The sequence below is a fragment of the Glycine soja genome, chromosome 5, assembly GCF_004193775.1.
Source record: "Glycine soja cultivar W05 chromosome 5, ASM419377v2, whole genome shotgun sequence".
In the NCBI taxonomy this organism is placed as follows: domain Eukaryota; kingdom Viridiplantae; phylum Streptophyta; class Magnoliopsida; order Fabales; family Fabaceae; genus Glycine; species Glycine soja.
This window is the reverse complement of record NC_041006.1, coordinates 38,897,444-38,910,119: the sequence shown is the minus strand read 5'-3', so window position 1 is coordinate 38,910,119 and position 12,676 is coordinate 38,897,444. Positions and strand designations below refer to the sequence as shown.

The 12,676-nt window shown below is 28.8% G+C and overlaps 1 protein-coding gene across 1 annotated transcript; it reads right to left on the bottom strand.

Moving 5' to 3' along the window:
* Positions 1-10,509: 10,509 nt before the first annotated feature.
* LOC114411555 (E3 ubiquitin-protein ligase RNF13-like) lies at positions 10,510-11,330 on the bottom strand. Its single transcript, XM_028375202.1, has one exon. The coding sequence runs from the start codon at positions 11,223-11,225 to the stop codon at positions 10,755-10,757; it is 471 nt and encodes a 156-aa protein (XP_028231003.1). The 5' UTR covers positions 11,226-11,330; the 3' UTR covers positions 10,510-10,754.
* Positions 11,331-12,676: the final 1,346 nt, after the last annotated feature.

The window sequence follows — 12,676 nt, the reverse complement described above, 5'->3', positions numbered from 1 at the left end:
TTTTTTGAATTTCTATCATATGTGAATAAAAAGGTCAAATTTATTGAAGAAGAGGATGGTAGTGAAGGAGAAGAATGTGTGGGAAAGTTCACCAAAAAAAAGAATGTGTGGGAAAGAATAAAATGAGAGAAGAAATGTTAGTAGACAAAGAAAAGAGAGGAGAGGAAAGGGGTGCACTGGTAAAAGGGAAAGAGGGAGGATGTGTTTATGAAGGAGAAGGGAGAGGGAAGCAGGGAGGGTATTTGGGTATTTAAAAATTTACGAAAAAAAAATATAGGTGTGTAGAGAAAAAGGAGTGCAAACAGATAGGGCTTCAGTAAATTTTTAGCCTGTAGAAACAATTTTTGTATGATAATTTTTTTAAAACAAAACTTTAAATTTAGTGACTGTACAACCATGGATTTTAACCTGCACCTCATGCAGTTCTTTTTTTTGAGGAGAACCTCATGCAGTTCTTAAATGAAAGCCAGAACATCTAATGATGTGCTTCGAAACTTGTTTCACCGGCATCGAATGGACCGTTTGCACATTTTAATGCAAAAACATAGAAGAATAGGAATTGTAGGAATACAAACACATACTAATTTCTTGGGCATATTTTGTTTAAGAGCATGTTTTTTATTTTCTTTTAAAAGTTTAAATAAGAAATAGTGAAAATAGAAAATAATGAAAAATTGTTTTTACTCTTTCTTGTATAAACTTTTAAAAATAGAAAATAAAATTAAGATGATATTTTGATAGTTAAAAAATAAAAACAAAAAAAAACTATTTTTTTAAAATCAAACAATTATTTTTCTTTGCCGTCTGTCTTCCTTCTAGTCTCCGATTATAGGCCCTACCACTCCTTGCTTCTCAAGCTGTTGCTCGTTGGTGTTGGTGACATGTCTTCTGTGGCAATTGCCTCGTCATCAGTTTGAGAAAGTTAAAGATTTGGGTCTGTTTAAATAATCTTTTTCATAAACACTTTAAAAAAAATGAAAAAAAATGAAAGACGAATACAAAAAAAAAAAAAGTGCGACGAAGGCATTGTACAATTGATTTTATATAACGAGTTTACAATAATTTTCTTCAATTTTTTTGTGGTCAAATTTTTTTAACATTTTTTTTCTCTTTTCTCCTTCCTAAATTGTAAAATTTGTTATACAAAATTTAATGTTCATTGAATACTATCCATATCCATATTTAACATATAAAATTGAATAATCAGAGCCGAAATGGGATGTTGACCCAGAAGGAATGGATTAGCGTTAATTAATGATTATATTTACTTATTGTTAGAAGATATGATCATATAAATTTAATAGATATAATAATTATAAAATTGAAAATAAATTTAATAGTTAAAGATATAATTAAAGATAAATCTAATAGATATAATAATTATATAAAATCAGAATATATTATTCGATCTTCTAACACTTATCGTATCACAATAGAATTGAATGGCCGCAACTTTGTGGCATTGCAGGAGATCCTGAACTAGATAAGGGAAAAGAGAAAAGGCTAAATCATGTTTTCTTTTTTGCTCAATTTTCACGATAATAATTCTTAAAAAGAATATCAAAAAGTACATAATATCTTGTTAACAAGTATTTTAAGGAGATGTTAAAATTTTAAGAATATTTAAAGGAAGAATATAAGATTGAGTATATTAAGAATTAAAAAAATTATATACTTTATTTAATACTATCTGTCATATTTAAACTCTTGGTAAGCGTAGCAAGAAACTGAGAATACTCAATGGAATATGCTAATAACTTGAAGATATCTAAAAAAATGAAGTAACTTTTGTGAATTACCAAACTTGGAGTCTTGAACGGATGAAGCGATGAAGGAAAAGAAAGGACGAAGGGACCACTAAGGTGCGCTTTTCGCGTCTAAAAATAGTAATAATTGATCGGAAAGAGACTTGGGCATGTCACATGTGCATGCTGGATACCATAAGCTGAGCTTAGATCAAAGTGTTATCAAATGGAAAATTTATGTAAACTTGAGAAAATTTTATAAACCGAACTCCGATACTTAATTTCTAAATTTGTAAGACTTCATTTTATATAAAAATAATAATAAAATATTTATAAATAATATACTAATTAAATATTTTAATAATATAATAAAATAAAATAATAAATCATAAATTTTATAATACTTAAATAATTAAATTTATTAATATATTACTATTAGATAATAGCTTACCTATATTATAGTAGTAGTAAAACATTTTTATCGAGAATTTAATGTCATTAAAAAATAAATATTTGATGTTACTAATAGCGAGAATCTTTCTATTTGAAAACAATACATTAAACAGAAGTACAATGGATAATAAATAAATAAAAAACAACAAAAAAATAACTAATGTTTTTTTGTCTAATCTTTTTAACTCATTGATTCGATAGTAAAACAAACAATCTAACAAATTTATTTAGAATTTATTTAATCTACTAAAAAATTTATACACAAATCAACTCATAGAAAGTTAGACTCGATAAATTAAAGAATTAACTTAACAACCAACTTGATAGCCATAATTTTGTCTCTATGCACATACATACACCGTTACATTACATGGCCCCTGCCCCACTTTTCAACTTTTCATCATATTCCACATTCAATGGGCGCCCCCACTAACCTAAATAAAATACCATCAATTCTCAAAACAAACCATGGCAAATACTACTAGGTGTTATCAAGAAATTGGTTAAGAAATTCTTTTATTCAAATTTATAAAATTACAAGTTGTTGATGGTTTTTTTTAAGTTTTATTTTTATAATAGATATTTTTTCTTTTTAATTTTTTAATTAATATTCTAAAGAGATTGATTAGCCAAACCCAATAATAAAAATATAGAAACAAGGTGCCCCACCCACAAAAAGTGTATTGAGAAAACAGACGAACCAAACCCACCAGCGGCAAACAACAACAACAACAAATTCACCCTCATTCTTATCCAAAACACTGTTGGTTGAGACTTCTTATAAATTGCTTTTGTCAAGCAAAAAACAAAGCAACAACCTTTTAAGCACAACACATCACACAGTGAGAGAGGTATACGTACGAGGATGTCTGACATTGCTATGTTGGTGGCGGAGGAGTATGAGAGGAGGGTCAAGAGTTTAAGAAAGGCCGGTGGTGGTGGAACCGGAGCGGGGGAATTTGACATGGTTTCTTGTGTTTCGGTGATGGTGTCTAGGCTCAAGGAAAAGAAGCAGCTTCTTCAATGGGTTTGGGAGCCCAAGACCCAAGTTGCCATGGCTGCTTCCAACAGCTTCTTCTCTGCTTAAACAACTCATTCATCAACTCCTCTGGACTCTGACGTGCTTGGTGATTGATTGTTGCAACCAATTGTTATCTAGTTTTTCCATATTCTAATTTTCATGAAATATTGTACATAGCTATGTTTTGAATTTAAATCAAAGGCAAAGCATTATTCTGTTTCCTTAGATGTTAAATTTAGAAAACAACATCATTGCAAAGTATTTATCTGTTTTGATGATATTTATTGGAAAACTTGAGTATAGTCTTTTCTTCCATCGGTGTGTTTGGATTAAATCCAATTTTTCTTTAATTAATTTCAAATTCCAAGCTGAAAGTCAAAGAAGAAAGAGTTGCCACCATTTTTAAAACTTTTCACCATAATTTTGTGGGGCTGAATTAATTCCATTAACTATTCAAATACACTATTAGTAAAATTTCTCAATCAAATCTTTTTTTTTTCGTGTACGATGAAATCGTACTCAATCCATTCTAATCAACATAATAAGAGAGTTATGAAAAAGTTATGTTTGTATTTTTCTATTTTTATAAATAAATAAATATAAAAGTATGCCCTTTTTTTTTACTTGATTTTGCAGGATTTTTTGTTTGCATTTCGGTGGGCGCCCCTAGACCCTAGTCCAAATGAGGAGTTTTATTTTTTGTGGACGATTGGAACATAAACTTGCAAAGAAGTGAAGGCGGTTTAACTTTCACTTGCACGCATTTCAGCAAGTTTGGCGTTGGCGACAACTAATAATGTGGGTAACAAACAATCAAACATATGATGTAATCTACTAAAATATAGGATTATAAAATATCTCTCTCGGTAAAAGGATTTTTTTTTTTAATGTCTTGTTAGTGGACTGGTGATGGTGGTATATGTCTCTTTCCAATCAGAAAAATACAAGAATTTTCACTCTTTTTTTGTTGCACTTGATTTGTCCTACTCTTTACGAATTTCTTTATAATGCTGGATGTAATTTCTTCCACGTCGAGTAATGGATAACAATAATGATAAACTCGTGATTCCTTCTGAAATGAATTACAATAATGATAAGCTTGAAATTTCTCCGGATTCACCATAATTTACGTGGGTATTCAAGCTAGCCTATGGTGTTTAGCTTGTTTTGTTTTGGCCCATGATTTTCCACCAACTTTTTTTATCTTCTCACCCCCAGTAATTTTGTGAAACTCCTATTCTATCCCCTCCCCTTACCTCATTCGTTAGGCACCCCTGGCTTGTTGGGCCCTCTTTGCATAAAAATAAAATAAAATAAAATTCGTTAGGCACCCCTCAACTCCACCTTTTCATTTTCTTCAAACGTCTTCAGACTTTTTCTTCTAAGAGCATTGCTCTTTCTTGTTTTCCACTGACTTCTCCACGTGAATTTTCGCACATTCATTGCTTTTTCTCTGGAGGTGTTTTGTTTATTATTTATTTTTTGTGTGAAGTAGATTTGACGAAAACCAGTTTCCGTTAGATCAAGATACACAATGAAACTTGGTTTTCCACAAAGATATTTTTGTAATAAAAAATAGGTAGAGAGTGGGAAAATCAAATAGAGGTATGGGAGTATCACATGCATTTGTTTCACACATCAGCGAAAAATGAATACATGAAAACCCAAGATGCCGGATGACAAATAAAAAAACAAAAACAACTCGTAGTTATATTATAAATATAATTTTAATTTTTTTAGAATAGTTATTTTATGAAGTTGAAAGTTCAATCAGAAGAAAAGTATAATATAATAATATAACCATAAATTAAAATACAAACTTATAATTTGATATAATCTCCTGTTTTATGTTGTTTTAGAATTTATAAATTATTTTTCGCTATCTTGGGCTATAAGTTTATTGGAGTAATGATGAATAATATGAAGAATACAAATTTGAGAAGCTTATCTCTCCTGTCTCCCCCACCCCCACTTTTTTGTTTTTTTTATCTTTCTACGTTGGGCTGGACCTTTTTATTTCCTTTTTATATGTGATATTTTTAAGTTAAGGTTATTGCTATTGACACGCTCCTCATTGCTATTTAAACCTCCCAACCAAAGAGAAAATTGCTAAAATATTCTTTTGGCATTTAATTTGAAATACCTGGTCAGAAAAATAATTGTGTTTATTACATTTAGAGGAGTACTAGCAATACACTCCTTTATAAATTTTTCCTTATTGATTAAAATGTATTAAAAATTATAAAATCAAAAGAGAGAATCATTAATTAAGATGTAAAACTCACTGAATTTGGTGATGCTTAATAAATTTTCACCAATGAGAGAAAATATGTTCAAAAGAGTGTGTCTAGCATTTCTTTTAAATATTTAATACAACAAAAATAAAATTTTGTTGTGTTGTATGTTTTAAAAAACTTAACAAAAACTTATTTTCGATCGGTCAAAATTTAAAGTGACTTCCGAAATTTGCCGATTTCAAACAAAAAATATAGACGAAAAAGAAACAATGAAAGTTACAAATTTAAATTTAACCCACACGTTAATATTGTTATTGACTTTCAGATAAATTCAATCCAATTTTAATCCTATTTACTCTGCGTATACAATCTTACTCGTTTGACACTTATCAAATTAAATTCACTGATCATGTAAAATTTATACCTTAAAAAAATTGAATTCATTGATCTTGTAAAATTTCTAGCACGGAGATCTACTATTACAAGAAATTAATGTCAAAGACAACATAAAAAGTAAAACCAACGTAACATAGGTGTTACCAAACAAGTGGGTTCCTTCATTAACACTACAACAACAAATTGACAGTTTGGTGATACACTAGAACTTTTATTTTTCGAAAATGGAGCGTGCAATTTTTCCGTTTGTGGTTGGACACTTAAATTAAAGGGATGGGCAAGCAGTTATTTTTGGGAAAAAAGGGTTCACAATTCAGTTCATAACACTGCTCAGCTCAATCGAAACAGAACGAAAAAGATGGCCACCAAATGGTGCATGCATTGAATGATTTGCCGCAAAAGTTGCTTATAATATAACCTTGCATTGAATTGTCTCTTTAAACCAAGAAAAGCACATAGTTAAATCCGCATAACTATCCGAGTGATATGAAATTATGAATAGTGGAAAACATTGTCACTTGGTAAACAATGATTATATCCCATGCAAATGCATGCATTATTATCTCGACTGAACATTTTAACGATAATTTGCTTTTGTCGTACGTTCTTCAACCGACGCCTAATGGGGCTAATAATAATAGGGAACCGACAGACACAGTTTGAAAATAAAAAAATTATAAAGATCATAGTTTGCTAGCAATTTAGCTCACCACCTCCCCCTCAAACCTTTTTTGAAGAATTTCCATTCATAAACCGAGAGGAAACAAGAGCAAGAAGAAATTATTACGTGGTTCAGAGTTATAAAATTCTGACTAATTTCTTTGTGATAAATAAATTATCTATTTTTTTAATTTATAAAAAAGTTAATAATATATCATCATCACATGAAGACTGGTAGAAATCAGATGATCTCATACGCTCTATAATAATTTTTTACATAAAAGGCACTAGGAATGCACTTTTGCAAGATAAAATACAGAACAATAACCATTAATTAGGATATTTAGTAGTTGAAATCTTAACAACTTCATATATTTTTTTATGTATATTTGTAAATTATAAAAAAAAATTAATAGTAAATTCCAAATCAACATATTTCCCTAACACACTTTATTAGAGTCTGTTCGGTAAGATCTATATCGTTTTTTTTTTAAAAGAAAAGAGAAAAAGAGAAGAAAAAAAAAACCTTGGTGGTCCAGACAATTTGAACGCATATGAAAGCAGTACAAGTGTCCCATGGCCCCCATTCAAAGTTAAAAAGTTTATAGCTATGCATCCCCTTGGCCCTACTAAATTCAAGTTGCTCAGCTAACTCTGCTTCGCGTGGCAGATTTATGTTCTTGAAGAATAAAAGTTCACGATAATTATTAGGTGAAAATAAATGTGCTTATAATAAATGTTAAGTGTTAAAAATGTAAAAGAGTTTAATATAATTAAATAACAACAATCATACATAGAGATTCTTTTATTTTAAACATCTTATTAATATTTTTTTATTTTTTATTTCTCTCTTCTTAATATATCATAAATTTTATTATCTCTATATTTTTTTTCTCCCTAAATGTTGGATAACATATTAGATGTTCATTAAATATTTTGTATTCAATAATTTGTTTCATTAGTTTTTTTAATCGGTTAATGTTAATTTGTTAACTTTTATTAATGATTGAAGAAAATTCAAATACATGACATCTTTTTCCATCTTTTTTTTTTACTGCCAAATCAATTTTATAATTAATTTCATTAGTTTGTAGCATTTCGTGAAAGTTACTTCAATTGTGCTTGGCAATACTTTTAGGATAGCTGCTAAATTATTTGACCATCTTAAAAGTTTATCTAACCAAAATAGGCCTTTGAGTTTATAAATTTTAATATATCTTGTGGCATTTTCGTAGTGTCATTTAGGTTTTACTTTATTTTCAATCCTTATAAAATAGCATGTTTTTCATATTAGTCTCTATAAATTTCTACAAGTACTTTTAGTTCTTACAATTTCCGCCCATTTTTCACAGTGAAATTTCCTCCGTTAACATAATCTTCGCTGTTGAATTAAAAAAAAGTTGATACTCTAGTATTTATAAAATTATCATTTTAGTCCCTAAAAATTAGAGATAAGAAAAAATTTCAAAGAATAAAATGAAAAACCATAATTTTATAGGGACTAAAAGTGCTCACAAATTTTTTCACGTCAATGACTAGGACAATATTTCTAACGGGAAAAATGTAAGGACTAAAAGTGTTTGTAAAATTTTATAGGAACTAAAATAAATAAAAAATACTATTTTAAAAATTAAGTGTAAAAATTTTTTTAAATGGTATTTAAAAGTAAATTAAAAAATATTTTTATAATAATTTTCAGTTTTCAAAATTTTTAAAAAAACTGAATTGGTTTATTTTGGTACACCAAGCTTGTTAGAAGACATGGAGCTTAGCAGTGGTGCCTTGGCTTCAGCGTGGAAGTGCGTCTCTATCAATAGAAATACACTATTAGTCGTGACAATGTTTTTTTTTTTTTTTTTTGTCCTTTTTGTTGACATCCTTTGCAAAATTGTTGTTTGATCAACGCTAAAATAGCCACTGGCGACAGGTTTTGATGATTATAGTAGACGTAGTTGACGTTAATATGCGTTTTTCTGGTAGTTTATACATGCACACACACGCAATATATGTAAACAAGTTCTCTTTGAGTTGTTAATGTTAAGCTTATAAATTTTAGGTTTAATTCATTTAAATACTTAAGTTAAATTTCAAATTGAAATTTAAGCAATCAAATTTAAATAATTTACAAATAGATAGTTTCATTTATATTGGTAGTCTTAATCATGAAGGGATTCTACTGAAAACTTCATAATCTACTGTGCTATTTTTCGATGACTAAAATAGAATTTTGATTTCTTATTCATATTTTAGGTTTTAGTTTAGTCCAATAAATCTAAAATTTTCACTTTTGTCTCTAAAAAAAATTGATTATTTCATTAGTTTTTCACATTAATTTAATTTGGTAATACGTGACAAATTATAAAATATGTCACATTAGTCAAATTAATATCGTTAGTGTAAAAATTGAAAAAAAAAACTAATTTGTTCTAATAAACACAATAAAAAATTTTGGTGAATTTTTTTAAACTTAAAAGATTAAATTAAAACTTAAAATATAAATAAAGATGAAAATTATATTTTAACTTTTTTTAAATAATTACTATGGTATTTTTTAGAGTAAATTACACATATCTTTTATGATGTTTAAGGAAATTATGTACGTTTTTTTCTCTTTCTGAAAAACTTACACATATTTTTCTTTATATTTAAGAAAATTACATATGTTTTTTTTTTTTAGATTTAAGAAAATTACACACACTTTACTTTTGATTTAAAACCTACACAAAATCCATAAAATATCGTTTAAACATTTGATAGAAGAATACATCTCAACCTCTTAAACAAAGTTATCTTCAATTTTGGCGTTTCCATTTTCCAAATTCAAATCACAAGACTAATCTATATATTTAATACAATTTTTGAATGCTTGACTTGATTCTTTTTTCAAAATATACTTCGAAGTCAAACTTAGCTTTAAATATGTGAGTAGACTTAACTTTAAATAGGTTAGTTAGCCTCATCTTTTAAATAGATTAATAAGTATATAACCTCTTAAACAAAGTTAGTTGTGAAAAAAGTTATTATAAAATTTTCCATTTACGTAAAAAGTGATCTAAAATTGTTTAAATTCAAAATTAATTCTAAATTATCTAATACGAATCCAAACACCGAGACGTAAATTTTTCTTGTTGGCCACCATATAAAGTTCAAAAAAAGGGTGGAGCTCCATAATGCAAGGTTTGAATTTGCACTTGTACAATGGTACATATGTACCAAGCTATCCTAGTGTACCCAAAACCGTATTTACTACGCAGGTGAAACAGTAGCAAATAAAGGGAGAAGGAAAATGAGTGTGGTCCTGCCTGGAAAATTAGGAGATAATGATAAGCTATTATGCATTAAAAGCAACACTGACAAGTCAACAACTCGAACACTACCACTCTAATTCTATAACTATTTTTGTCTGTGTTGTGGGAAGCTATACTCACTCAATCAACTTTCTTTCTCAAATTTGCAGGAACTGTTTATTTCTCCTTAATTATGCAAAAATTGCATAGTAGTTGTACTGTGTAAACCTGGGAGGTTAAAAGTTAAAATGAGTGCAGACAGCTAATTCCTGTGCTCTTGCATGTGACTAGCTCTGCGTTGTGGGGACTTAAAAGGTTGCTCTGTCTAACCTCTGAGATTGTCACCACCAATAATACGAGGAGTCACTTGTACATGCATGAACAAATCATTTAACCTTTTCACCTACCCATTTATTATTGTATTAAGGAGGGTCTTGGTAGAATTTCAATGTCTATCTACTAGTACTACTACTTGTACAATACTACAGTTGTAGTTGAACAAAACAACTTGGGTTTTACTCCATGGGAATATGATGATATACATAACTTTTAAGGGGTTGATTGATCGTGGAGCAAGATAAAGATTATTAAGCTCAGTCCTTACCCCTTTCTTTGGGATAAGTTAAATATAAATTTTTCTGTAAATATTGTTTGAGGCCAAAAGCTTTCGCAACTTTCCTTGTCTTGAACTGAGACATTATCCCCTCTCCTTAAATTTTCGATAAAAGAAAAAAAAATAGCCTGCTCAAATACATCTCCGTTTTGGGATATTTCGATGTGGACTCCGAAGCATCAAACTAAAATCGTTTCCAAATTTTAGCAAACCGAAATTCAAAGAGTAAAAAACAAGGTATTATGCAGAATATATAGCAGGGAAAGTAGTTAGAATCTTTCTTTTACTATATATAACCTTGAATCTAAAAGACTAATTGATACATCAGTTTATGGAACTAGATCAGAGATATCTGCGCAAAGTGCTACCACCCCTTAATGCAGATAACAAAAAGATAAGCTGGTCATCATTCCCATCATATTCTGCCTGATTCTGAAGCAGGTTGTAGTTGGCCACAACATCATCTGGGAGCACCTGGTTCCTGCAAAGTGGGCAAGTAGCACAGTATTGTTGCAACCACTGGTCCAAGCAATCCTTGTGAAATGTGTGTCTGCAATTGAGGTTCCTCACTTTCTCCCCTTCCTGGAATTCAGATAAGCACACTCTGCAATCTATGTGTTCTGCCTTCAATCTTCTATTGAACTGAATAGTGGGGTTCTTCTCTTCGATGAAATTGAGGTATTGGGTGGTGGAAATTGGATGTGTATCTGACTTAAGGTACTGGATGATGAAGATAAGTTGTATTAGCATGTATGTTAATAGAACTATTGCCTTGGCATAAAGCTGATACAAGAACTCACACACAGACGTCATGGCTTGGCTTCTACTACTTCTAGCTAAATGCTAAATCAGTTCTTCAATGCACGCACGACAAATTTTTTTCCTTTGTAAAACAATGAATGCTCCCAGGCGCACAATTATCTCATTTATAACTTATAAATAGAGGCGTGTCGTCTAGTTTTTTTATACATACCCACCACATGTATTCTTTATGAAATAAAGATATGTATAGATAAACTCAGAAATATTTGTAGAAGAAAATAAGAAAAAGAAATTCTGAAAGCTAGAATGCTTAAGTAAACTATTATTTTTTTCATATTAGTTTCTTTAAAATTAATTTTAATTTATGCATAAATTAATTTTAACTTATAAAAAAGTTTTTCATTTTTTTTCTAATTTTCTTCTTATACAACTGCTTTTGAAGAAGTTCATACAAACATGCCTTAGTTATTTATTACAACTAATACTTAGGATTTGTATTTCAGATCATTAATTTAAGTTAGAGCAACTTGTATTAATTAATTCACATGCTCGATATTTTTTTAGTTGAAATATTTTCACCTTTAAAATTATAAAACTAGATAAAACTTAGATGCAATCCATAAAATGTTTTTGGTATTATTTTCCAATTAGATTTGGTGTTTTATCCCTATAATCCGTATGATAAATGTTTACATTGAATGTAAGTATAGGTTTTCAAGTAGTCACTCCAATTCTAATTGGAAAACAATACTAAAAAGATTTTAAAAGAATTATTTCTAAGTCTTGTTCTACTATAAAATATATTTTATTTTATGCTTTTGTTTTGAAAATATACAAAGAAAATAATAAGAGTTTGGAAAACATTTACCATCAGTAAAAAAATTTAAATGAATAAAATTATTTTTAACAGTGTAACTTTTAAATTAATTATTATTATAAAAAATAATAAATTTATCATATGTATTAATTTTTTTATTGAACGATAATATAAAAATTCTTTATAGTAATATAGAGGATTTATTATTTATTGGTAACAAAAGTATTTTTTAAAATCTCATTTTGTATTCACAATTTATTTTATAAATGATTAAAATGAAAATAATGTTTCTATATGGGGGAATATCAACTAAAAAATATTTTTATTTTTTTCCCGTTCTCTATAAAAGGAATGTATATATAAGATATAATGTGTACTTGTGTTCTTTATTAGTAGTTTTTTTTTTTTTCTGTTATTGTTTGTTCTGTGACTATATAACTTGGTCCCATGTCATCCCAGGTAGGAAAGTGGACAACTACCACTATTTCAGAGGGCGTAGCTACATTTCCGCAAACATTTGTTTGTGTAATTATTATTATTATTTGAACTTAAGAAAGAACTTCCATGTTATGTAATTATTGTTTGTACAACTATTTTTCGGTTATTGGTTGTTTTAAAAGGAATGTCTTTACTTTTCTTTTGTATAAAATGCAATGTAATGTGACGTACAGAATCTAATGGAATA